The sequence below is a fragment of the Theobroma umbraticum genome, unplaced genomic scaffold (assembly GCF_002168275.2).
Source record: "Theobroma umbraticum cultivar Fairchild unplaced genomic scaffold, ASM216827v3 scaffold_4.1, whole genome shotgun sequence".
NCBI classification, from domain to species: Eukaryota; Viridiplantae; Streptophyta; class Magnoliopsida; order Malvales; family Malvaceae; genus Theobroma; species Theobroma umbraticum.
Genome location: NW_018397258.1, coordinates 4894141 through 4920168, shown reverse-complemented (window position 1 = coordinate 4920168; position 26028 = coordinate 4894141). Strand labels below are relative to the sequence as shown.

The window sequence follows — 26028 nt, the reverse complement described above, 5'->3', positions numbered from 1 at the left end:
CGCCGTCTTGTTCTGCCTCCTCATCAAGATCCTCATCTTCCGGCAGAAACTCCAAAAAGTGGATATTCTTAAAAGATCTTTTGTATAGAAGTAAAAGTGAAGGGAGGGCAAATGGGAAGGAAAAGTTTTGGACCTCCATTTCTTTCTCTCCATCGAAAGAAAAGAAGATTCAAGAGGAAAAGCCACCTCCTTCGAGACAGAAACAAAAGGAAAACAAACAAGGAGCGGGTAAGAAAGTGAGTTCTGGAAAGCCAGCGAATGGGGTAGCAAAACGACGGGTGCCTCCGTCGCCGCACGAGTTGCTCTACACTACAAACAGGGCTCAAGCTGAGGAAATGAAGAAGAGGACTTACTTGCCTTACAGGCAAGGATTGTTTGGGTGCTTGGGGTTCAGTTCGAAAGGTTACGGTGCACTTAACGGACTCGCCAGGAGTTTGAATCCAGTCTCGTCCAGGTAGTTAAACGGAGGACAGATTTAGAAAGGGTCCTGTTTTTTCTTGTATAGTTTCTTTTTGGGTTATTGAGGATATTAAATATAAAATACAGTTTAATGTATTTTTATTGTAAGTTTAAGGTTGCCCTCTTGCCTTTTACTTGTAATATTTTTGTACAGTAGAAAGAAGCTAGTATGCTTTAGTCAACATTGTTAAGCTTCTTCAGCTGCCTTGCATTATCTGAATCCCGAAAGTTGATTAATTGCTGTGTTTCCGATTTATTTATGCCCTGGCAGCATCCTTTTTTCAATAGCGAGTAGTGAATTTTTAGGAGTAATCACTGTTTGTGATGGTAAAACTTTTTGGGAGGAGGCTTCCCTTGCCGTGCAATAATTTTATTTTTGTTACTGTTTAGCATCTATCTGAGTCCCCTGCGTTTTTCTCAGACTGCTGCATATGCATGAGACTCTGTAAAATGCTCGTGGCATCTGTAGGAGATTTTGTCTTCTAGTTTTCATAATGTAGTGTTTTTGTGGAATGGATGTTTTCATTTCATATTTATTTAATATATTATTATTATTATTCCTGAGGATGGTTTAGTTCATGATCTGGTGTGGGGTATTCCCTGTAGACCATTTTTTGTCTAGTATTCACCACAACTCTCTCCTTTACAAAAAGCTTTGAATTCTAAGCTTGATTTGTCCTTGTAACTGCAAGTACTTGAATGCTAGAAAGGAAAGAATGGGGATTATGTGGGGGCGGTGGCTAACATCTGCACGTTTATAAGATTATGAATCATTAATAGTATATCCCATCCCCATCGCATCTTTTCAAAGAACCTACCAGTTCTGCAGCTCGGAATTAGCTGACCCACATGGGGTGTGTTCTCAATGTTAGGTGAGCTGTAATCCTCTGTTATTATCCATGTCAAGGCGAGGATTGAATTTTCGTAAAACCTCGTTAGACCCACATGGGGCGACCTTTGTGTTCGGTTAGGTATAAGGATATGACCCACCCTCATTGTGAAAGGCTTTGTAATTTGTATGTGACCCTTTTTTAGGTGTTTCTCATCCACTTCATTGCTATTTGCTTGTATTGATTGATGGACGGGTCGGAGTTAAATGATGTAACCCCTCCCGACCAACCTTATGTGCGATTGGGACCAGATTTTCCTTCTTAGGAATATCAAGTTGGATTGCTAATGCTTAGATTCTTCTCTGCATACATGGGGATTACTGAAAAGTGCCTCATAGGTACTGATACGCACATGGGCACTAAGATCAAGATAATGGTTATTTCTTTTTTACTTAAAGATGTTCAGGGTAAATGATCTGAATCAATTTTAGTATCAACCAAGACTCATCGATAAATGGAATCTAAGATATTTTACTTACCATCGGATGCATGAAGTGATGGATCAAACCAAACCTTGTTAGCAAGATAATGGCTGTTTTTTCTTCGCATGAAGGTGGGTAAATGCAATGCTCCTCCCTCCTTCGCTTCTTTGGTGAAAAGACAATTAAAATTATGAAGCATTGAAGACTGAGAATAGATCTCATAATCCAAAGGTATCTTAATGGAATCTCAAGGGGGACCCAGCTCCATCTCAAATAAATCTGAGACTAGACAAAGGACAGGCCAAGGGATTAGTGATGTCCGAGGCTCCTAAATTGTGGGTTTTGGGCGTTGAAGCTAAGTAGCGATTGCTTTGTTCAGGTTGAGATCATGGCAGTATGTATAGCTACGCTATTGTGAGAGAAAGCTGTTGCCTGCCTCAGTGGCTTTGCAGTGTGACATCAGATTTTTTTCGCCAATAGCGCCGACCGTGGACCATACTAGGGAGATTCGCACTGCAAAACGCATCCAAACATCAATTTTGGTTTACCTTTTCTTTTTCCTTTTTCTATTCCCCATGGCCATGGGCCATGGAGTACTTCATGTTTATGCTTTTTGGGATTCATTTCATCAACCTACGGTTATGTTAGTTAATGCCCCACTTTAAGTCTCTAAGTTACTCTAAATTGGCGATCGGCCTACCCCAGTTTTAAAGCCCACCAGGCGGCCCAGTTCCTCTTTTCCTTTTCGGCTCCGTCGACCACGGACTCACTGTTCAAAGTTCATGCCCAAATTACAGTTCAAGGGATAGCTTGAAAACATACAAAAACGGTCTCATCACCGGGTTAACTTTTTCCAAATATATCAAATCTGATTTTTGTGGTGAAATCTGGAGCATTGTTTCACAGATATGAAGACAACACGGCAGTCACTTAGTATTACCCAGGGGAGCTTTTCTTGTTGTCAGATCAGGTTTATAAATGTGATGGTGAGAGTTTGCCTCATTTAATTCTGCCTCGCACCCTTTTTTTTTTATATATATTTTTTTCCTTTGAGGAGGAGAGGGGAGGGGAGGGAGGAGGAGTCCAGTCATACTTTTGTCTTGTGCATCTTTTGAGGTTGACATGTCATTCTCGTCACTTATTTTCTAATGTTACGTAGTACCCGGTTTTTACCTTTGGCTTTTCCTTCTTGGACCTTGTGCTTCGTTTGATCGTATTCACATCCCAATTGTTTTGATTCTATCGTCATTTTACAGTCAGTTTTGGCTGAAATAGCAACCCCACTGGCTACAGAGCTGAGTTGATGGTTTGCACAGTTAAAATGGGCGGAATGCATGTACCGAACTGAAAAACTAATGGTAAAAATGGGTACTGTCACGCCAACATGACTCCATTTCAAGAACTTGATTTAAGAAGACCCAAAAATCCTTTTATGCATTGTGTTTGATAGAGTTTCTCTATTACTATTTACTTCTCTTTCTTCCATCATTTCTTTCTTTTTAGCCAAAATCAAGTAATTTTATGTTTTTTCTATTCAACTTTTTTATGAAAATAAATCACATGAAAAATTATTAAATTAAATCAACAATAACAATTTGGTTCATGATTTTTTTAAAAGATTAATAATATTTAAGTAATTTGTTTATTTAAACATTTAATTAAATAAACAATATACAATTTTCTATTTAAAGAATAGAGTTTGATTTTTTTTAAAAAAATACAGAAGTCATTTTATTTACAAATTCAAAAAAAGGAAAAAGAAAATAAGATTGTGATAGTTTCTTCTGCTTCATAAAAACGAAAACAAAATGCTTCCATTTATCGAAGAATTTGTACATTTTCTGGTAGAAATGTTAATGGGTATCTCACAATTAAGTGCATTGCATTATCCTATCTGATTAAATAAAATTATAAATAATTATTTAAATATTAAAATTTAGTTATATATAGTATATTTTTATTTATTAAGATCCTTATAATTAATATAATACTAAAATTAATTAATTATTTTAAATATGATTTTAAATTTTAATTTAATTTTTATGAATTAATTTTAATTTGTTAATTTAATTTTTAGTAATAATATACATAAAAACTTATTTTAAATTTATTTTAGTAGAATATTTTACAAATAATATCTAAGATATTTGAGTAACAGATAATAATTTAAAAAATTAATCATATACTTATTAAATTTGAATATCTTATCAAATAATAAAATTAAAATTAAAATATATTAAAAATAAAAATATCATACTTATTTTATATATATATATATAATTTCAATCACCTATTAGATATATTTTTTGAGTAAAAAATATGGATCCATAATTTGTATACTTACTTAAGTTTTATCTTCAAAGTTTAAAACAATACGAGATGATTAATGACATTTAGTATTAGAGAAGGTTTGGAATTTCATTGATATGGTTTCATAAGAGATATAAAAATCGAGATAAATTTAAATTAATATAAGAGGTTCTTAATATAGATTCGGACTAATATAAGAGTTTCTTGTTTTTATGAGTAGAGAATCAATACAATAAAAATATTATATAATTAGATTAGATAAAATATCACATATTTTATATTAATAAAAAATAAAATAAATTTTAAATATATAAATATAAATTTTTTATCATCTATAAATATATTTTTTGAGTTAAAAAAATATTATTTATAAACTTCAAATTTATTTTCTAAATTTAAGACAACGTTTTACTGGAATGGGACGATTATTTTCACCGGCTCAAAGCAAAATCCAAATGCAGATGGAAAAGTGATCAAATTACTCAATGACTAACACGTGTCAAGAGCTGCAACAAATGACATAATCTCTATCTTACACCCCCGGGGCAGCTTTGTATTTCTCCTCGATGTCCTTTGCCAATCACCTCTCCAGCCAAATTATCGCTGTTTCACTTTATTATCTTATCTCGATCAACGTCTCGATCCCAAATCTTTCTCGTTGTAAAGCAATATTAAATTGGCTTCTATCTTTAATTCAATTTTAATCCAAGCGAATTAGGAAATTCAGAGCTAAAAAAGCAATGGGTCCTGAATCGAGCTCGTCAACAACAACATCGACGTCATCCCCAAGCGCGAAACGAAGCAGAGATCCCGAAGATGAGGTTTATCTTGACAATCTCCACTCTCACAAGCGTTATCTCAGTGAGGTTCTTCCCTCTTTTCTTTTCTTTTTATTTTATTTTCATTGTTTTCTTAATGCCCATATTGTCAAATTTTCAACTTTTTAATCTTAGTTTAATTGGATGAGATACCCAAATTGTAGAAAGTTCGATGTTCTATTTCTTTCAACGATAATTTGTCGGGGTAGTTGTTATCTATCTACACGAGGCATTTGTTTGTTACGGTATATATTTTAGATATTTGCAATAAAGGGCTTCAATTATCGAAAAATTAAATCTTTTTTGGCAGATAATGGCGTCTAGTTTGAATGGATTGACTGTTGGGGACCCCCTTCCTGAAAATCTCATGGAATCTCCGGCTAGGTCTGAAGGCATGTTCTATTCCAGGTTAGTTGTTGTCTCAAGCTTAGTCAACTGAGTATTACTAGTTTCTATTGATTTTATTTTGGGACTTTCTATTTTAGTCCCTGTATTATAGAACAAATCCAGATATAGGAAAGAGTGGAGGGACTAATTGGTTTTTTTCATGTTTATAATTTCACCCTTGGAATAATTACATAGCTTTATTATAGATGCTTGTCAATATTGGCATAGTCAATGACTTGAAGATAGCTGTTTCTGGTTGTTGTTGGATATCGATATAGTGGAGTATATCCTGTATGATCGCTACATTTTCCAATAGCTGTTCTGGGGTGCTTGAAATACAATGTAAATATCTATCTTTTGCCTCGTGGTAATTTGTCAAGTGTTTTCTTCCCAGGTAGGACAAAATGTTGATGTTTGTCAATCTAACAATACGCTGAAGATGTTTACTTTGTGATTCTTGCCTTCAATTGTAGCCTGCAACTGGGTTGCATCATCTGAAGGTCTTGTTTTCAATTTTATGAGATAAAGATGGATTGCATTGTATGGGAGGTTAGTTCGCTTAGGGGCTGCATAGGTTTGCTAAGTGGGATTATGTTTCGAAGTTATCTTTGTTTAATTCACGCACCTATTTATTGAGTGAAAGAAATTATGCGACAGATGAAGTTGTATGAGCAGTATGGCATTTGCATGTCCAGAATACTAATTGTGAACAATATTTTACTCTGTTTTGTCTACTTATGGCTTACCTTGGCAGTATAGTATTTGTTTCTACATTTTCAAATCAATATGAAGAAGTTTTTGCATCTTTGAAAACTCACCCTCGTTATCTTTCCAGGGACGAAATGTCATGGCAATGTTCACCAATGTCAGAAGATTCAGATGACTCAAGATTTTGTGAGACGCCTATGAACACTTGCTTATCCCATTCTGACAGCTTGCCCACTAGTCCTGTTTCCCCGTATAGGTATCAAAGACCACTGAATGGTTTCTGCTCCCCTCCTTCAACTAGTTCATACCCTTCTCATGGGAATGTCAGTGCTGTTGCTAGTTCACAGCCTCGCCAAAGAGGCTCAGATACAGAGGGCCGGTTCCCATCCTCACCAAGTGATATTTGCCACTCTGCTGACTTAAGGAGGGCGGCACTCTTGCGTTCTGTACAGATGAGAGCACAGCCTTCTGCTCTGTCATCATTTGAATTGCCATTTGGTTCAGGCCAAGAGAACGTGCCTAATATTGAAGTTGAGGACCGGCCATGCTCGTACATGAAGTCCTTAGTTGATGATAGAGAATATCAGATTGAAGAGTGTTCTTCATTGGGTATCTCAGAGCCTGAATTTAGTCAAGATAATTCTTGCAGAGTGTCAAATATGAATTTGAAAGGGGATGAATCTAGGGATTAGATGCTTTGAGAAATGACTGATGAAAACTGGCTCCAACCTCATTTTGGATATAACTTTTTAAGTGTAGAATTGGACCCATTTGTGGAGCTTGTAATAGATTTTGCAGAGAGTGAGTCGGACAGCCATAATTTTTTGGTTCATCATCAACAGCATCAGAGCTATGAGTTTGCATCTGCTGTTCTTATGTCCAGAACAGAGAGTAGGCTATTTCAGTAATGTGGCAGAACTTTTCATCACTAGAAGTATCCCTGCATAATTTGTTTACTCTCTGTTGGACCAAAGCCCCCTTTGTAAATCAGTGTACATCTTGTTATGCTTTAATATCTGCCAAAACTCTTTGATAAGTATCATTAGATTTGCATACCATTCCAATTTTATAGCAAAACTTATTTTCAGAGTCTCACATTAATGATCAAGAATCTGGCTTGGAATTCATTTTTAGGTAGGGCTAAATGTCAATTTATGCAAGCTTGTTTGAACATGTTATTCAAAATTTTTTGTATAAACCTAGGAAGTCTTGATTGTTCAAGAGGCTGGCATATTGAACGGCCGTGCTCATACGTAAAGTCCTTAGTTGATGATAGAGAATATCAGATTGAAGTTGCACTGCCTCTCAAATTAAGTCTCTGATGCCTCTCTCAACGCGCTGGAGCTTTTCTTAGGCCGAAAACATCAGAGGCTTGATTGTTTAAGACTTGAATCCTAGAGTCTAGCAAAGAGAAAAAATTAATCTGAGCTAGTAGCTTTAGTTTTGACCTGAGGCCATCATGAATTGCTCTTTATCAAATACAAATGAGCTATCATTTAAGTTTTGAATTCAGCCAAAAGGGGAAAGCAGAAAAAGAGCCTCTAAAAAGTGTGTTTTAATTTAACAATTGGAAGTCGTATCACTGAAAAACACTGGTGTAAATATTAAGATGTGCCGAACAAAATCACTGCTCTAGCAAGTTGTAGTTCTCATAAAAAACTAGTTCTTAACTACTACTGCACGCAAGTGCTTAATTCAAATCAAGGCCCAACTGTTTGCTGCTCAAAGATCCCCTCAAGATTAAAATCAGGGTGAAATACTAGATCCCCGCACAGGGAGGAAAACCAATCCCACCGGTGCACCAGACAAGTGAAATACAGTGATCTACCAATTTCATGCGAATGCGGAAAGGACATTCTTCTTAAGCGTGAATTCATCAGCTTTTGCGGGGCTTATTGACTGCACAAAAAGACAAATAAACACTCAGTATAGAACAATCTCAAATAGTAGCATTATAGCAGTTGCTTAAAATGTAAAGTACGGCTCCTGCAGTTAATTAGGTTATAAACACCCCTACAAAGTGGCACTAACATGAGTTCCATATTACCCATCAAAATCTCATGATTTTAGAATTTTAATCTTCAATAACCTACTGTCAAATATCATAGTGATGGCAAAAATGACATCAGGGCACATCCTATTAATTAATTATAATCTTCAAACCACCAAAATGTAAATTAGCTTAAGGATGCTCTGATTGCTACCAACAGCAAATCCTTACCTTGTCCAGAATGCGCTGCAGCCGCTCAATTTCCTTCTTGGGATAATCAGCACCTTTCTCCAAACAGCTTTTAGCAGCTTTCAAGTATATCTTTCCATACCTGACAACAAGCAGCATAGACAGTTATACATAGAACAGCAGTTCTTTTAGACTAAAGAAAACTCAAACAGGAAACAAGGAACTGATCGAATACCTCAGAGTGGAACCCTTGAGCTTCTCAACTTCCTCTTCAATCTTAGAGAAGACTGCTTTCTTGTCATCATTGCTAGCAGCCACAAACTCCTTCACCAATGCATCCAAACTTGACAAAATACCGGCCTATGCAAAAAAGAAGGAAAATTTATCTCATACAGAAGTATCAATAATGACAAACAGGATGTACAACAGTAATAATAGGAAATACTAACCTTTGAAGTTAGCTGCCCTTTAGCATCACGACTGGTGCCAGACTTCTCATTGATAAAAGTAACAAAGTCATCTAGATCCCTGCCACCGTTGTAGTCTTCACCAGCTTTGTTGCCCTTTGGAAAGAATTTCAATGTTGGATACCCACTTACTCCATACCTGCACTTAAGGCAAAGGCCCTAACATCCATCAATACCTTCCATAAATGCTAACAAACCATTTCTAAAGGAAACTGAGTTAATTCACACTTACTTTTCAGCTAGATCCTTGTGTTTGTCAGCATCTAGATTAGCGATCACTACATCTTCTTCCATTTTAAATGCTGTAGCTACCTTTTCATAGGTCTGTAGGGGCAAAGAAACAAAAAAAGCAAAGGGTTAGAATATAGATCATTTAACCAAAATTACCATGCTTACTTTTTAAAGCAAAGATATGGATGCTTACAGGAGCAAGGTTCTTGCAATGGCCACACCTGGCAGAAAACGAACCAAGATCTAGGTCAACTTAGAACACATTAAATAGAACAGATGGAAGCAAAAGAAAACCAACAAAACTTGCTAGATAAGAATATTTTAGATGCAATAAAATGAGGTCCTTAAAATGTAAAGCTCCCACCTAAGGGAGATTTGCAACAGCTGAACTAGAAAAAGCCCCTAACCTTCATTACTTTTGCAAAATGATAATAATACCAACAACATAAAATAGACACATATGCTTACCAAGGTGCATAAAACTCAACCAACACATCTTTGGTCTCATCAAGGACAATCTCATCAAAATTATCAGCATTTAGCACTGCAACATTAGATGGTAATGTGGCTATCTTCACATTGGTCCCTGCAAAATAATACACGGGCTTAGAAAATCTCTAGAGGTTTTTGGGCATCTATGTTCAGCAAGTTCACGTTGGGAAACACAGAAGCAAGAAGTCAAGATACAATTTTCCTAGATTAACCAACCACAAAGCAGAAACTTCTACAAAGAAAAAAGAGAAATTTTACCTCCTTCAGTGTTCACATACTCAGCAAGGGACTCTGCAGTCCGTGGTCCTTCATACCTAGATAAAACAATTTTGATCTACTAAATTGATATCGCCAATAAAACTTAACATAAAACAAAACAAAACAAAACTTTTCCGGGGTATGTTTCTACAAGTTAAATTAGACTCACTCACTTTTTAGGTTCCAAAGAGCCTTTAGGAAACCACTGAATAGTTGGGTAGCCTTGGACACCATATTTGCTGCATAAACTCTTATGCTCATCACAGTCCACCTACACCCACATCAAAAAAGGGAAAAGCATTTCTAATAAAGCAATAGCAATTGCAAGAAAATCTTCAACATAGCAAAATTTCCACAATTCAAGAAAGAACATAAATGAATTTGATATGAATAGTTTAAATCTTCCAATCAACAGCTCATATACAAACAATATAAATCACTAACCTTTCCAATCAAGATGGACTTAGCCTTCTTAAAGCTTGCCCCAACTTTCTCGTACTCGGGAGCTAGCTTCTTACAGTGACCACACCTGCAGTTGGAAAAAACAATAATGTTACAAATATAACTAGCTGGAACAGAGTTTTTTGCCAGTGAAAAACCGATTATTCTAAATCCATAGCCAGAAATGAGATCACTGAACTGACATGCCTTTTAAAAGAAAAACACATATACGAAATTCACATTCTTGAGAAAAAAAAAAAGCCTTAAAAATAACATATTTAGCAACAATTGAATGATCTACAAAGTTTGTTCCTAATAAGCAATGTCAAAGAACATCTTTACCAGCAATTCAATTATCTACAGAGTTTGATCCTGATAAGCAAATATCAAATAAACATAGATCTAAAGATCGATTAATGAAGATCGAGTGTGAAAGACCGTAAAGATAAAGTATAAATCTAATCTAATAAAAAAAAATGAAAACGCTAGAGATAGAGATAGCAATGGAAAAGTTATTACCAAGGAGCATAGAACTCGACGAGAGCTGCTCTGTCTTGACCAACTTCCTTATCGAAGTTTTCTTCGGTTAGTACAACGACATCGTCCGCCAAGGCTGATGCCAATAGCAAAGCCAAGGTTCCAAAGGCTATCCAGATCTGAGACTTCTCCATTTCTTTTGTTTCTTGCTTCCTCTGTCTTCACTCTTCACACCCCCGTCCAGGTTTCGATATTTATTGTTATTATTGTTCCCAGGCTTGAGAAGACTTTTAGAAGGGTACGATTTTCTCCCTTTCTAATTTTTAATTTTCTACTTTATCAAAGTTTATCATTTTCTAGATCAATTTTTTCAAAACATATACTGATATTTTTTAGGTGGGCTTGTTTGGTTTTGAGCGTTGGACTTCTTGAACGATGAAAGAGTTAGTAAAATGGAAGGACGCGCAGAGAAGAACACCGTACTCTATACCTTAAACGATGACGTGGCATAATTTCATTCGTTGAAAATGTGATTAGTTCGTTGGCGCATTCTTTTACCAGGATGCCTAGCGGATATGATATTTTCCTTGCACTTCGGTAAAGCGAACGCCGGTGACGTGTTTCTGTTGATATGGCATACTGTGATAGGCTCGGCTGTCGTGGAAGACTTAGGATTGAAGTTAGAAGCCGCTTAGCCCAATTTTTATTTTCATTTTTTTTAATGGCCCAATTAGGTGAATGTGGATTGGGCTAATTGACCATTGTCGTATCAAATTATTAATTGACTCTGAAAGGCTCAATAGTTCATGTTACAAGAGTAGCATAACCTCAAGGCAATGACTAGAATAAAGGAGGTCCTTCGATTATTGCGCCAACAAAAGTGGGCTTCTTTTTTCCTTGGGTTTTCCCAACTTAGGAAGGAGCCTCCACTGCACAAAGGAGTCTGCAACCAAAGCCCATTGCTTGCACCATGTGCTTAACTCTGATCAACAAGATCTACACTGCAAAAAACGAAAAAAGACATCTTCCAATGACCATTGCTATGAAAGATTTCCTTAAGAAAGCTGTCAAAATATCAGAACCAGTGGATTTGATACGTAATTCTAATCAACTCGTTCCAATAATTGCTGCTTGGAATTTACAACTCAGTCGATGCTGGAACAACATCGTCAGCCTCGAGGGTGATTTTAATATTATAACTAATTATAATATTTATCCTAAACCCTAATTAAACTATTTTAATCAAGTCTTTAGAAGTTGAAAACTTAGTGTATGATTTAAGTCCAACTTAAAATCATTATACTTTCAATTTAATTCACAATTCAACTTATTATGACCACCTTGTTAGAAGAGTCAAAAGGCCTTTTAACAACCTTTCAATTTATAATCTATCAATGTAATTCATTCTCTCATCATATATTTTGTAAATGATAAAAGTATAATGTAGTATCTATTTTTATTGATCTTCATATTTGTTTTTAAAGTTAAATTATTAGCTTTATAGAAACTTATGAAACTCTTTTTAATAATCTCTAAGTTGCCTTGACTAAGAACTTAAACAAGCCAATACATATTAAGATATGTCTCTAAATCACTTGGATTGATGATTCTTTTCTTAACTACTTATTTACTTTCATATGCTTCATGCTATAACCAACCATATCCTGTTTTAGCATTTTTAGTAGAACTCATAAGAATATGATCCAATACATAGCACTCCACATATAAAACAACCTGTTATTTTAAATCTAATGAGTGTTTACACAACTAATATATGAAAATATTTGCATAAACACTAAAGTGAAACACCAAATTCATTTCTCATGTTGAGTTATATTCAGTAAACTTGTTTGTGAAGCAAACCCTTATATTCTAATTTCAAATATCACTATACTTTAACCTATAAGATCAGTTGCTTACTTTCCAAGTAAGAAACATAGAATGCACTAATCTTTAAGTATCATTAAAGTCCAGTTTCAATAATACATCAATCAAGAACATTTAGATATTATACTTTGATACATAGAGATCTCATAATTCTAACTCATTACAATTTTTTTATAAGATATATTAATCTCATATACTTCATCCAATAAATTTATAACTTTTATAATTAATGCCTTATTGATGAATAAAAACCTGTAATCATTTAACGTGAATGTTATGATTGTATGTCTAGAACTAAGTTTTAATCAATCTTAATTGATTGCAAAGCTGATTCCAACGTACTCTGTATAGAATGAGTACATGGAAAAAAAGGTTCTACCAAAAGTATATACAATAATAAGGATTATTATTTTTCTTGACTCAATTTCATGGAATACCATAATATTTCCAACAAATACCAAAAGCAACATATTTTGTTACTATTGAATGGGTTGACATCATAAGAATTTATTTATTTTAATGAGAAAAAAAACAATAATTTTATGAATAAATCAAAAACACTTTTTCCTTTGAAAGGGCAAATCAAACACACTCCTTAATTAAGGCAAATTGTAGGCATCTTCTTCTATGGATTCAGCTAGCTTAAAAGTTGCCTTTGAAGCGTGAGATTTAAATCTGCAAAGAAAATTTCTATTTGTATTCACCTAATTTGAGCCCTTTGATCAGACAACGTGAACATGAATGAATCTTCTACCTTGAGTTCTAATTCAGACCTGATAACAACAAAGCCCTCCCACCTCAAATGGAAATCCCTTTCCAAAGGAGAGGAGATACCACTCCATCAATTCAAGAACAAAAAGTTTTCTTTTAATTTCACATTTCTAATATGGGCTCTTTAATTACCGATCCCCACCGAAACAATCTAAATTGTTCTCATGCATGCATACTATCCTTTTCATCTGAAGAATATTTTACAGACAGAAGCAACAAGAGCAAAGCTCAATAAACGACTAAAATTGCCACGAAGAAAATCGCTAATAAGCTCATTAACAACTTCAATTCAGTTAGATAACTGACTCAAGTCTTCATACTTGTTCCACTCCCACCTTACCTTAAGTGTGACATGGCATGCATGACCATGATTATAACCAAATATGACAAAATTTATGAAGATAAGCATGACTTCTAACCAAGATGCAACATAAGCAATATGCTGCTCTGAACATTTCTTACTTGTTTATTATACTTTTTGTGTCTGTCTCACCCTTCACACTAAATATGGCATCCACAAAATCCTCTTTTGTCCTCACCAGCCCCTCCAAACGACCACATAATGTGCATGTAGAGTGTATTGCTGAATCTGCAGTCTCTGAGCTGATGTTGCTAATTGTAATAGTATCAGTTTCTAACGAGTGCTGCAAGGAAATTGGGAGACTGAAGTTCTTTAATGTTATACTGCCAATTAATAGTGCAGTGTTTCTTGATTCCACATTTCTGGAAAAGCATACATTAATACTTGTTAGTTTCTGGCTAAAAACATACTTACCAGGTGACCATATGCAAAAAGAGATGACATAGGAGGAAGGAAAGATAATAACGTGAAGAAAGAGAAATACCTTAACTTCAATGTCACAACAATCAAGTCCATTTGGAACTGACCTCTTGGAAGCCTTTGAGACCTTGCCAAAAACTGACATTGCCTCCTTCAACTGGAGAAGCTTGATTATAGATGGTACATTCTTAATCATAACAGAACGTGAAGTTCTGAACTTGAAGGTACATTCTTCATCTTTGCAGTTCTCAAAGTCTAGAGAAGGAACTAGAGAAGAGTTCCCCACTTCTAGTGATATATCCTTCATGCTAGGGCAGCTGTCTGCCTTAGAAAATGAGACATAGGGTTTCCTTTTGGTACCACTGATTCTCTACGTCAAATGGAGATTTTAGACTACACTCAAGTCAGAGCACATTTGACATCTTGGGAACCAGAGCTAATCATGAAAATTTATTTGTAGAGAGACGTCAACAGGAAAACACCCAACATAAATGCAGCCACTAAGACATACCTGCCATAGAGGGACAGAAGGGTGGGAAGGAGTTTAGGAACTGCCTTGAATGCTTACACCAAAAGGTTCAGGCTTTTCTGTCTTCAGTTTTGGAATCACACCTCCACCTTCCACTGGTAAGCCTAATTCGACAAAATAATCATCATCATCGGTCGAAGTATGCAATTGCCGCTTTAGGCTCTCAAACCCTTTTGATTGGATGCTGCTGAAAACTCTTTTGTAAGATAACCTCCCATACACTATGTGCTAATAGAATTTATAAATTCCAGAGTCACATCTACTTTGCATAGAATGCAGTTAATTGCTTAAGATTTTAATCCAAAAGGACTACCTGAATGTGCAGATTTTTGGGAAAAATGCATTGAGCAAACAGCTGTTCACTTGTGCTCTTAATAGGCTGCACGAATGTTAGCAAACCCAAGTGCTTCAAAAAAAGGCAGGGCTTATTATTGCAACTCGTATACCTTAACGTACTCACACATTCCAAAAGACTAATATTGACAAGAAAGTGCGTTGATGATAAACACGAGCATGATGCTGATTGAGAATACCAAGTATCAATTCAAATGACTCCTGCACAGATGAGTACATTAAAAAAACTATGCTAATGGAATAGAAAGCACATAATACACAATGAAGTGTAAAGACTCCTGCACAGATTACCTTTGAAACTACATTCTATTCTAAAACCAATGCAATCGAGGCATGTCAACGAGCAGCTCTAAATTAGGACCTGGAACTCCCTTATGAAAAGTTTCGTCTATTATTCCTTTCTTATTGTTTTCACTTTATGAAACAATCCAATGTCATAAAACGACTCTTATCATGAACAACAATAAGCTTTGTCACCCTCCTTCATGACACCATGAGAGTTACCTAAAGGTATTTCTTCCTGTCAGAAGGTAATGCAGCCATCGTTGCATCAACCCAATATTAATCCTAGTTAATAATTCCAAATTGCCAGCAAGATATAACTCCACTTACTAAAATGGTAAACCCTTAATAGAATTACCCACAAATTATTTTTAGTCAAATATTTTATCCACTTCATCATTACCCATCATGGTATTAAACTTAACAAACAAGCCACAAGTTATTATCAAGAATCAGATATACAAAGCTGCCTCAAAACAGACAATGTTGATAATTACGTGTGAAAGCAGAAACCCTTTTGTATTAATCAGTCAATTTGCACCATATCAAAGAAATTTACAGCATTAAAGCGGCTAAATTGATAAAGCACCATAAAAATACATAACAAACAAACTCGTATAAAAATAGACTGCGAAACTTGCCTGGTAAAAGGCATAATCATTTTCCTTCCTGAAACAATGCCATTGTCACCTTGGAAAAAATTCAGCATGTGTCAGTTTCATCATTTGGGAGTGAAAAGGAAAGCCCCAAAGTAGTAGAAGAATACTTACCGGTCAATTGATGGTAGAGAGAAGCTCGAAGTCTGCACCTAATCATTGCCACTCAGCTTTCTGCCGCGCGCTTGCCAGTAAGAAACGAGCGCTTGATGACTCCGGACAGCTTGAGGGCACGGAAATAACCAAAACAGAATTGCACGTATTCATTAAGCTATTTTTTAAAAGTTTAATAAAGTAATTGATAACTATTGGTGATAATATTTTAATTTCATATATATAATTTAAAATTTTTAAACGAAAATAAAAAATAATAATTCTATACTCGATGAGAATACATTTCAATTTTTTAGCTTGTTTGTGAAATTTAAAAAATTTATAATTAATGAATAAAATAATAGATAAATAAAAAAATATCATCTAATTTGAAGCAAAATAAATTTTTTTAAAAAAATTAAAATTTTATATTCTATTATTTGTTTTTTTATTAGAATTTTCTTATATAATAAAGCTTGTTTGACTTAATCTTTTTAGCTTAAAAACTATTATAAAACTCTTAAGAAAAATAATAATTTTTAAAAGCTGTTTGGTAAAATAAATTATACAAGTTCTCATTATGTTAAAATTGTTACAAAAGATATTCATATCATATTTGATCACCTAATTAATCAAAACGAAATAAATCTATTTCAAATTTATATACAATTTTAGATATTAAAATCAAATAAAGTCATACAAAATTTGAAGAGTTCTCAAACTTTGTAATATTAGATTTTTATTGATCTAACAAGTAATCTAATCATAATACTTCAATTCTCCAAGAAATAAGAGAAAAGAGAAAATGAGGTATTTGCCATAAAAATTCCTTTTGGTATAAAAGAGAAAAAACAATTAAATATTTTTTTAATGCAGCTTTGAATTTTGAATTTTTTTTTCTTAAATCTTTCTAAAAACAAAAAAATTTCAAATTTTACCATTCAATTGTTAGAACTTCTATTTTGTTTTTAGTAAAGGAGTAGACGAGAATGAGATTCTAATTTGTATTAGAGAATGGTGATTTGTAAGGAAAGAAAGATGATAGAGAGATCGATTTAGAGATAGGATATTTCTTAAAAATTTGATTATGTTTTTTTTTTAAAAAAATAGAAGTTAAAGCTCCTATATAGAACTTTTCTTTAATTTTTTTAAAATTTACTTCTTTATAAAAATTATTTTTTAAATAACTTTTTCAAAATCTTATTTGATTCGACTTTTATTTTTAAGTGATAAATAAATTTAAAAAAAACAGACCAAATAGACACCAAAACTAAAAGAACTAAAATATCTCTTGTTTAAAAAATTAATACTAATAATAAACTAAAAGCAAAAGAAACTTGAAAACTTTTTAAAATATAATAAACAGTTTTAAATAGAAAAGTAAAAAAATAAATATAAGATAACTAAGTGTCAATTTTTAAATTTTAAAAGACAAATTTATTTTATCTCAAACCATAACATATTTTTTTCAGTAATTTACCCTATAATAATATATTTTTACATTGTTTTAAATTTAAGAAATACTAAATTATGAATGAATAATTGAATACGTGTGTCCCGAAAGAACATTTTTAGCCTTGCGGCAATACAGTTTTTATCTTAGTTTATAAAATTGAGACGGAAATGATTATTTTCAAAATTCTCAATATATTTTCTTTAAAAGATATATAATGAAAGGTTTTTGGTACATAAAATCATCACAAAATATAAGATAGTAACTTAATCAAAATATAATAAATAAACTAAATTTTCACATTTATATTTTTATAAAAAAATTAATGTAGAATGCGATACTAAAGCAAACATTATTATGTTATACAAAAAAAATATTAGCCCTAAATCATTATGATAGAGGTAAAATGGAAGCAACAGTTTAGTTAAAAGTCTTTGTTTTTTATCAATTCATGTTTTTGGTTTTTGTTGTTATTTATTTCTTTATCAATTGAGGTTACTTGGTGAAGCCTTGTTTTCAATTAATGTTAATTTTTTTAATGCTGTGAAATGCTTAATAAAAACAGTTATATAAAAAGAAAATTTGAAAACAAATTGATAGATGGATAAAACTCAATTTGTAGATCAATAATATGTACCATGATGCATTTTTCAAAAATTTAATAAAAATAATCTATTTGATGAGTTTTTATATTATAGAATTAGAGTATATATTAATTTTGATTTTCAATGTTAATCTTCATGTAAACTTTTTTTTTTAGACCAAACTATTTTTAATCATGAATTTCACGAATTTTACTTAAAAATTTACATGTCTTGTCATTTTATCTTTTAATAGTAAAGTTTTTACATTATTTATTAATAGTTAAATCTAAAAAGCCTTCTCAAAATATTTTAAATGAACACTTTTAATTCTTCGTATTTCAAAATGATGTTTTTTGTTTCTTGAGTGTTAACCGCGTTAGTCAACTGCTTAAAAAAATTAGGCCTAATCCTACATAAATATTTTAAAACATAAATATCCTTTATATTATTTTTTAATTTAAACATATTCTCTTTTTAAAATATATCTATTTATGGCTCTCTCAAAAACTACTAAAAGATTTTGATTTGAATGCATGAAAATTTGAAGCTTTATCCACCTTAAAAATTGTAAACTTAAGTAAAATCTATTGATATCACACTTTTTATATCTCCAACAATTTGAGAATTTTTTTCATTAATAAGAATGTATTAAAGGTAAATATTTTATTAAATGATGGAATTTCAATTTTAATGGTGTCAAGTCGAGATTAATTTCTTACTCATTGTTATTAATTTTGTTGAAAATTTTTTTATTAAAAATTTGTTGTTTAATATTAGGGTTTAAATGGACATAAAAAGATCTTAAATTGATTATTATATATATTAAAAGTTTAAAGTGTTTTTTTGTCAAATATTGAATTTTATTAAGTTTTGAAAAGAAAAATGAACAGATTTTTTTAAGACAATATTTATGTAGTATTAGATTTTTTTTTTAAACTATTGACTAACGGTATTAACCATTAAAAGGTCAAAAATATCATTTTAAAACAAAAGATATCAAAGTGTTATTTAGAAATGTTTTGAAAAGCTTTTTGGATTTTACGTATTTATTAAAACTAGGATTAACTAATTAAATTATTCTATAAAAGGAAATCCTCTTACTTTACAAACATATTAACTTTAAATACTATTATTTATGCAAATCTTTTAATTTTAGAAGAATACACTGGTTAAATTTTAAACTTACGGAAAGATCTTGATGCTTATAACTTGTTTAAAAAAAATCAATAAGTTATAATTTTACAAATCAAAATTTAAGACAATTATATGACTTTGGAGGGGACCATTGATTTATTTTGAGAGATATATCTAAAAAAAATTATATATTTAAATAAATTTAAATTTTTTTAAAATTTATGTATTATGAATCCTAAATCAATAAAAAATAAAATAAATCTTAAATATATAAATATGTTATTCTTCCACTTATCAAATATATTTTTTGAATTGAAAAAAAAATTAAATATATGTTTAAAATAAAAAAGATACATTCCTATAAACACTTTTCTTTTTTCTCAAATTATAAATAATTTCTTAAGTGAAAAGATATATCTGAGTCCCACCAGTATGATAGGAGATTTTATAAGATATCTTCAATAGAAAGCTTTGCTTGTAGTTGGATTGTATTAACGAAAATATTATTTTTACTTACAAACAACTACTCCGATGATGGGATTTACTAGTTCAACTTGCGAAGGTAAGTTTCCCTGGTAATTCCTAAGTAAGAGAATATTTCTAGATCTCACCATGGGCAAATTCAATAAACATCCTCAATAAAAGGTTTTCTTTGGTATTTTTCAAATTTTTTTATATTGTATTTTATAATTGCATCATGCGCATGTCACAGTCGTAAAACTAAATAAAATATTTTAATAAAATAAAAAATAAAGTAAATAAACAATAATTAAGAAAACACGAGAATAAAATTAATGGTTTAAAATAACATATAATTAAGTGGTATCATTCGTGAAATGGGTGCTATAAAGATGTTAATCCTTTATCATGCGTAGTCATACTTTTGAACTTAACTCTAAAAAACATAGATTAATTTATTATTTTTTCGATGAACTTAAAATCAATTTAAAATTTTATCAGATAGACTGAATTTAATAAATGACTACTTGTATCTAGATAAAAAAGTTTGATGATAACTCTTTAAGTTTTTTACGTCTACCGGTCAGATTTGCAAACCCGACACGAGACGACAATTCCATTTATGGTTCCCAACCTTCTAGACCTTTTACTTTATTTTTGAAACAAGAAGATAGAGATTGGTGCCGGAGTTAAATATGCCATGATTATGGTAATGTATCTCGTGTTTGTATGCATCGATGATGACGGTGTCCTTGATTTCTTAAGATTTTGTGTAGTGGGTAAGATTAATAGTAATAACTTTGTTTTCTTAAGATTGGTCTAAAAATCTCATCGCAAAGATTCGTCATGATCTATTAATTGTCAACATCGGTAGTGGAGACAAAAATTATGGTTCATTTTATGTACACGTTTTTCATGAATTATGAATAATAATTGTTGAAAAAGTTTAAAGGAAAAATCTTACAGCTCTAAGAAAGATATGACATTTAAAAAAATTATATAATTTTTAAATTTTAATTATATTTAGTAAAGCTTTTATTTTTTTAGAATTAAATATTTAGAATTAATTATTTTTTATATAACATGCTATTGATATAATAATTAATAATATAATATATTGATAGTATAAAAATATTAGGTTTTTTTTAAAAAAATTTATATTAGTTTTTATGTGAACATAAAAAAGATTGCTCGTTTGGCCCGTACTCTCTGTACTGAGAGTACAGTGTTCTACAAATGAACCCCTTCGAAGATTTTTGGTTTTAAACTATTTGTGTTAATAAGTGAATGGTAATTAGAACTAAAACTAATGTAAATTAAAAAATAGTTAAAAAATATGAGTAACAGTGAAGGATTGTCCACGTTAGCGGTAATAATTTTCTGATAAGGAAAAAATGAGTTTGCGAGACTAAATCCCTTGGGAATATTACTGGAAAGAAAGAATCCGGAGCCTTCTTCCGAATCTTCTGCAACTTTGTCATCTTGCATCGTCTCTGTGACCTTGGGCTTTCGTTATGTAGAGTGGGAAGATGAGATGACGAAAGAGACGGGTGAAAAGAAGTAATAAGAAAATATTTTTATTAGTATCGGGTAAAAGAAAATGAGATGTGTATTCTGTTTATTTATAAAAATAAATTATTTCTGATTGAAAAATAAAAAGAGAGAAAATGAGAGAAAAAATAAAGTTGTTCATCACTTTTAAAATTTATCTTTTTATTTTAACATAGGTTAGTTATAATAATAAAGTAATTTTATTTTTTTGAAAAAACTCTATTTAATAATAGATGAAATTTTTTATTTTCATTTTCTGATTTTTTTATGTTTCCATTCAAACCATCAAAAAAACCTACTTCCGTATGGGAACGGCCCATGCTAGCTAAAGGAGAATGACTAGGTACTTGGTGGAATTTAAAACCTCAGAATCAGAGCCTTGATATAATATTCATAGACTAATCCCTCAGGATCACGTCATTGACAGACGAAATGAAATGTAGCATCAATGTGAATGTCCTCTAGGCGATAACTTCGGCGGCTAAATATTCAAAGGCCCATGCCAGGTCCGGAAACTGTGCCGGATTAACATAAATGAGAAGAGTAGACCGGTCCAAGCGCATTCAACTCTTCGAGATGCCAGTTCACCATCTAATCATAATCTTCAGAGAAATACAGATCATCTCTCTTCCTAGGGAATACGGAAGCCAGTTAGAACATTTTTCTTTTCCTTCTGATTTTCCCAGTTGGGGGTTTGGAGAAGAAGACGCAGCCGTTGCAGACCTGTCCCTCTTCTCACATGCCCTGGGGACTCTGGTTATCTGTGACCTATCTTTTAGGAAATTGTACAGGCGATAGATAACAGTGCCCCGTGAATCCGTGATGATGAGTTTTGTTTTTTGTTAGGTTAAGTATAATTGTCTTCCAGATAAATTGACGATGCTTCCCCTCCTGATCCCATGGAAAGAGCAAAGACACCTGGCTGGCTCCCTTGCTTGGTGTTGCCCGCTACACAAAGGCGGGGCTCTAACGCCAGCAACTATAGACGTACTAGCTGTAGCTGGGTTTTTCAGTTTAGAATTTTAATGAAATAATGAAATCAATATGAACTTTCTTGGAAAGAAACTGTTCTTTAATCTTGCGCAATTGACAAACTTAACACTGCCATTGAAATGCCTCGTTGTATAAATAGAGCCTGACTTGGGACTCCCAACAACTACTTCGCCTTTTGATTCAAACTCACATACTTATCCACAGACACAATATGCTTATTGTAGCGTATTTTCAGAAAAACAATGAAGAAGATATAGATAGATATTTTGAATATTTTTATTAAATATCTAATTATTAAAAATTCATTTATTTTGTATTTTTTAAATTTCAAAGATTTGGATATTAGACAAAAAAAATAAAAAAGTTAAATTCACTTTTTTAATGTTTTAATTAATAAATTAATATGATATATATTATTTTAAATTATATATAATATATTAAAAGTTTAAATTTTAAAATATGTTTTCAATTTATATCATATAATTCTCAATTATATTGATCAATATAATATTTTTATTTTGTTTATTTTAATATATATTATTTATAATTAATTTTAATTTTTTATTGTATGATACTACTATTAGTAAATGATTTTTGTTTTTTATAAATTTTGTTATTTTAAACTTTTATACATTTAATGCATGTGCTAGGTACACGTGACAAGAACATTGTCGGCTTGACAGATAGGTGCTAATAAATATTAAAGGGGTGTAAAATTCTTCTATTCAAGTTTTTTTAATAAAAAAAATTTCAACCCCAATTTTTAATAAGAAATACATATAACTCAAATATTAAAAAAAAAAAGGCTCAACTTCTATTCATAGTTGCCGTATATATGATAATTCATATCGATGGAGATTATGTTTGATACTCATGGACCGTCAAAGGTACAGTTGGGTTGGGAACTGCTGTTCCGTTGGAAGGATTCGTCCATTTTTCATTCTTTAATTCGTTGGAGATATGTCACGTCGTTCAAAAGTAACGGCAGCGGCCGAGTGGGGTTGCCCATAATTAATTCACGGAGGATGGCCCCTGGCTCCACACACACGCCGGGTCATTAGTATTTGCAGTTAAGGTCTCTGTTTCAAACTCGTGCAAGTAGGATCCTTCCGCCATTACATTTGTGCTGCTCTTATGCCAACTACGTAGGGGGAGTGATTAACACATGTTGCCAATTTGCCCGGATTGCAAGACTGGCATGAGGTGAAGAGCTACTACCCTAACGTTACTCGGTTAAAAGTCAGGCAGAAATAAAGTTATTAAGTCAAATTTAATTGTCGCCGATTTATTTGTCTTGATACATTTGTTATAGTTTTAAAACGTGTCTAAAACTGTAGATTATAATAATTGAATTTATTAAGGCGTCAGTATTTAACTGTTATTATATTTTGAAAATGAATTGTACGAATTTGTTAAATTTGCAAAATCAATTAATATATAATTTAAGATATCCAAATGGAAAAAAAAAAAGATCTTAATGTTCTCCTTCGGCGATGCAAGTGTATGGAATTGATCTTCACTTATTTATACAACTTGTATAACAAATTAAATGCAAAAAATACTTTCTAATTAAGTCGGTTTCTTAACTTTTGAATGCAATGACACTGCACTCCCTCTCTGATGGAGTAATAGTCTCATGGACCACTGCCTGCACAACAAATTTCAAGCCGCCAGCTAGCTAGGCTGCTGATCAACCCAACGTTGCTGTACGCCATTCTACAACTCTTGAGGTCCGTACACTCCTAGCTGGGTGAAGTTAATTAATTGCCTTTATAAAGTTTAAATGCTGCAATTTTATTGCGGAAGAAACGAAATACTACTTTATGTCCCCTCAAAATTACGATATCAATGGAACAAAAGCTAGTTTCGTTTTCTTTCTTCTTCTCCTTGTATTATTAGGAAGAAACAAAACTTGTTATACAAACTAAAGGGCCAAGGTCACCGATAAAATTTTGCAAAATAAGTGGCTGTTTTGAGATAAATCTATCCTTTAACATATGGTCGCAAAATATAATAAGAGATGATAAAATTATTTGAACTAATGTTCTCCATTATCAATTTTGTTACAAACAAAATGGAATAGGAAAACAAAAACGAGCATGATCAGGATTCAGGAGACAAACAAAAACACAAAAAAAAAAATAAAAAACGACACAGATTTGTTGCTACAGTCTAGCTCACTGTCAAATCTAAATGGACAAACCAAAAAAAATGAAAAAGGGAAAAGGTTGTAACAGAGGGATGAGAGCATTAGTAGAAAAGCCAAGCAACCAAGGAATTTTGCCTCTCAAATTCCTTGTCTTCCAATTTATGTCTTTCTCCTTTCCCATCAGCTTCGCTCTCCCATAGCCATGATGGCATGTACTCTTTCTCATCCCAAAGCTCGTTTCCTTGAACTAAACGCTCCCAGCCCCAATCAAGATTATTATCAATACTACACTCATCGACGAAGCACGAGGTTATTGAAGAACAGGAATTTAAGTCCCCACAATCTACGTTAGAGGTCAAGTTTCCACTCTCTATCTCCTCATTATTTGCAGCCGTTTGATTTGGACTCAAAAGTCCACTGTTCTCTCTCTCCTCAATATTAACAGTGACCTTGTTCTCTCCCCACTCTCTTAAGGTCAAATCCCCATTTGGTTCTAGCAATTCATTGTCCATAATGTCATTAAAACATAGCATCCCACCGCTTTCAATATTTTCAAACGGTGCTACGTCAGTCTCTGTCTCGGCGTTACCACTAGTGCATAGCATTGAATTCTCTATGGTTCTTTCCTCACCGGAGCTAGACATAGAAACCAGGCGCTCTCTCTCCTCGCTTGACCCCAACATTCCCTCTCCGGTGTCTTGACCAGGACTCGGTCGAACAGGGATCATTCTCTCCTTATCTTCTCCATATGGATCAAGTGCCATGCGATCTTCTATGGCAGTAGTGGACAAGGTTTCTTTTTCTAAGATTGGAGTGGTGGCAATGGCACAACTTCATTAACAAAAACGTTTTCCACAGTTTTCTGGGAAGAACTACCTGCAACTTCCTGGGTACCGTAGCTTTTGGTTTTCTTCATTTCCCATCTACTTGTTCTACGGCCTTTCCGCTTAGCAGTACCGACCTTGGTCATGTCCAAGATCACGGGCAAGCTTTGACAGGACGGCCTTCTAAAGCTATGGATTTTTCTACTCAAATGAGAGTTCCAGTAATTCTTTATCTCGTTGTCTGTTCTCCCTGGTAAGTGGCTAGCAATCAAAGACCACCTGCATGAGACAAAAACAATGCCATTAATTTCACGACAACATGTACGAAAATGAAAATGACAAATTCCAGCAAAATAATATACTTCAATAGAAAATGGATTATAAACACAAACAATTTAAGCAGGGAATCTCTTGATTAATTGTGCAGGTAAAAGGCCGTATCAAAAGTTTGCTGTCTTTGTTGGTGTAGGTCAGGTCTTTCCCAACTGTATAAATAAAGAAGGAGAGCTTAAAGCTGAGCGATATAGATTGAAAAAGATAGCGTATATGGTCGAAAAGAGCTGAAAGAACCAAAAGTCGACAAAGAGTCGAAAAGTTAGCCATTATTGATGCCAGCTAGAACGAACTTTTTCATTCATGGAAGATAGAGGAGAGTTATATGTAACCAAGAAGACTACATGTTCAGTCAAGAAAATTATTACCATCACTGTATACTCCATGTTATTTTCATAACTATTCACTTTTTAATATTCTGGTTTCTGTTTTCTTTTGGGTATGGTGGGAGTAGAGGAGAAGAAATGTCGCACTAACCTATTCCCCAAAGTAGCATGGAGATTAATGATGAGTTCTTCCTCTTCGGCGGTAATGTTTCCCCTCTTCAAGTCAGCTCTCAAGTAGTTAATCCACCGTAGTCTGCAGCTCTTCCCACACCTCAGTAATCCTTCAAATACCAAACCGTACACAATCAAAACACAACCCAAAAGCCAAAA

The 26028-nt window shown here is 32.8% G+C and overlaps 4 protein-coding genes across 5 annotated transcripts in view; 1 reads left to right on the top strand and 3 right to left on the bottom strand.

Moving 5' to 3' along the window:
- Nucleotides 1–4629: 4629 nt before the first annotated feature.
- Nucleotides 4630–7033, top strand: LOC110414499 (pollen-specific LRR extensin-like protein). Of its 2 annotated transcripts, none has more exons than XM_021425723.1 (3): nt 4630–4947; nt 5210–5307; nt 6122–7033. In XM_021425723.1, the coding sequence occupies exons 1-3, from the start codon at nt 4822–4824 to the stop codon at nt 6684–6686; spliced, it is 789 nt and encodes a 262-aa protein (XP_021281398.1). In that variant the 5' UTR covers nt 4630–4821; the 3' UTR covers nt 6687–7033. The 2 variants fall into 2 exon arrangements, with proteins under 2 accessions (XP_021281398.1, XP_021281399.1); XM_021425724.2 differs by having other exon boundaries at nt 4631–4942.
- Nucleotides 7034–7527: 494 nt separating this feature from the next.
- On the bottom strand, nt 7528–10970 carry UNE5 (thioredoxin family protein). The gene is made up of 11 exons (XM_021425721.1): nt 10582–10970; nt 10066–10150; nt 9795–9892; nt 9622–9677; nt 9340–9457; nt 9065–9092; nt 8873–8964; nt 8623–8779; nt 8409–8533; nt 8216–8315; nt 7528–7893 (listed from the first exon to the last, which is right to left on the bottom strand). The coding sequence occupies exons 1-11, from the start codon at nt 10731–10733 to the stop codon at nt 7828–7830; spliced, it is 1077 nt and encodes a 358-aa protein (XP_021281396.1). The 5' UTR covers nt 10734–10970; the 3' UTR covers nt 7528–7827.
- A 2341-nt stretch (nt 10971–13311) lies between these two features.
- On the bottom strand, nt 13312–14971 carry LOC110414503 (sucrose-phosphatase-like protein). The gene is made up of 5 exons (XM_089783046.1): nt 14954–14971; nt 14821–14886; nt 14547–14735; nt 14043–14348; nt 13312–13952 (listed from the first exon to the last, which is right to left on the bottom strand). The coding sequence occupies exons 1-5, from the start codon at nt 14969–14971 to the stop codon at nt 13656–13658; spliced, it is 876 nt and encodes a 291-aa protein (XP_089639172.1). The 3' UTR covers nt 13312–13655.
- A 9117-nt stretch (nt 14972–24088) lies between these two features.
- LOC110414495 (uncharacterized) overlaps nt 24089–26028 on the bottom strand; it is a 2354-nt gene continuing 414 nt past the window's right edge. The window contains 3 exon segments of the mRNA XM_021425720.2: nt 24089–25032; nt 25035–25318; nt 25850–25979. Coding sequence (XP_021281395.1) covers nt 24317–25032; nt 25035–25318; nt 25850–25979 — 1130 coding nt within the window. The 3' untranslated portion in view covers nt 24089–24316.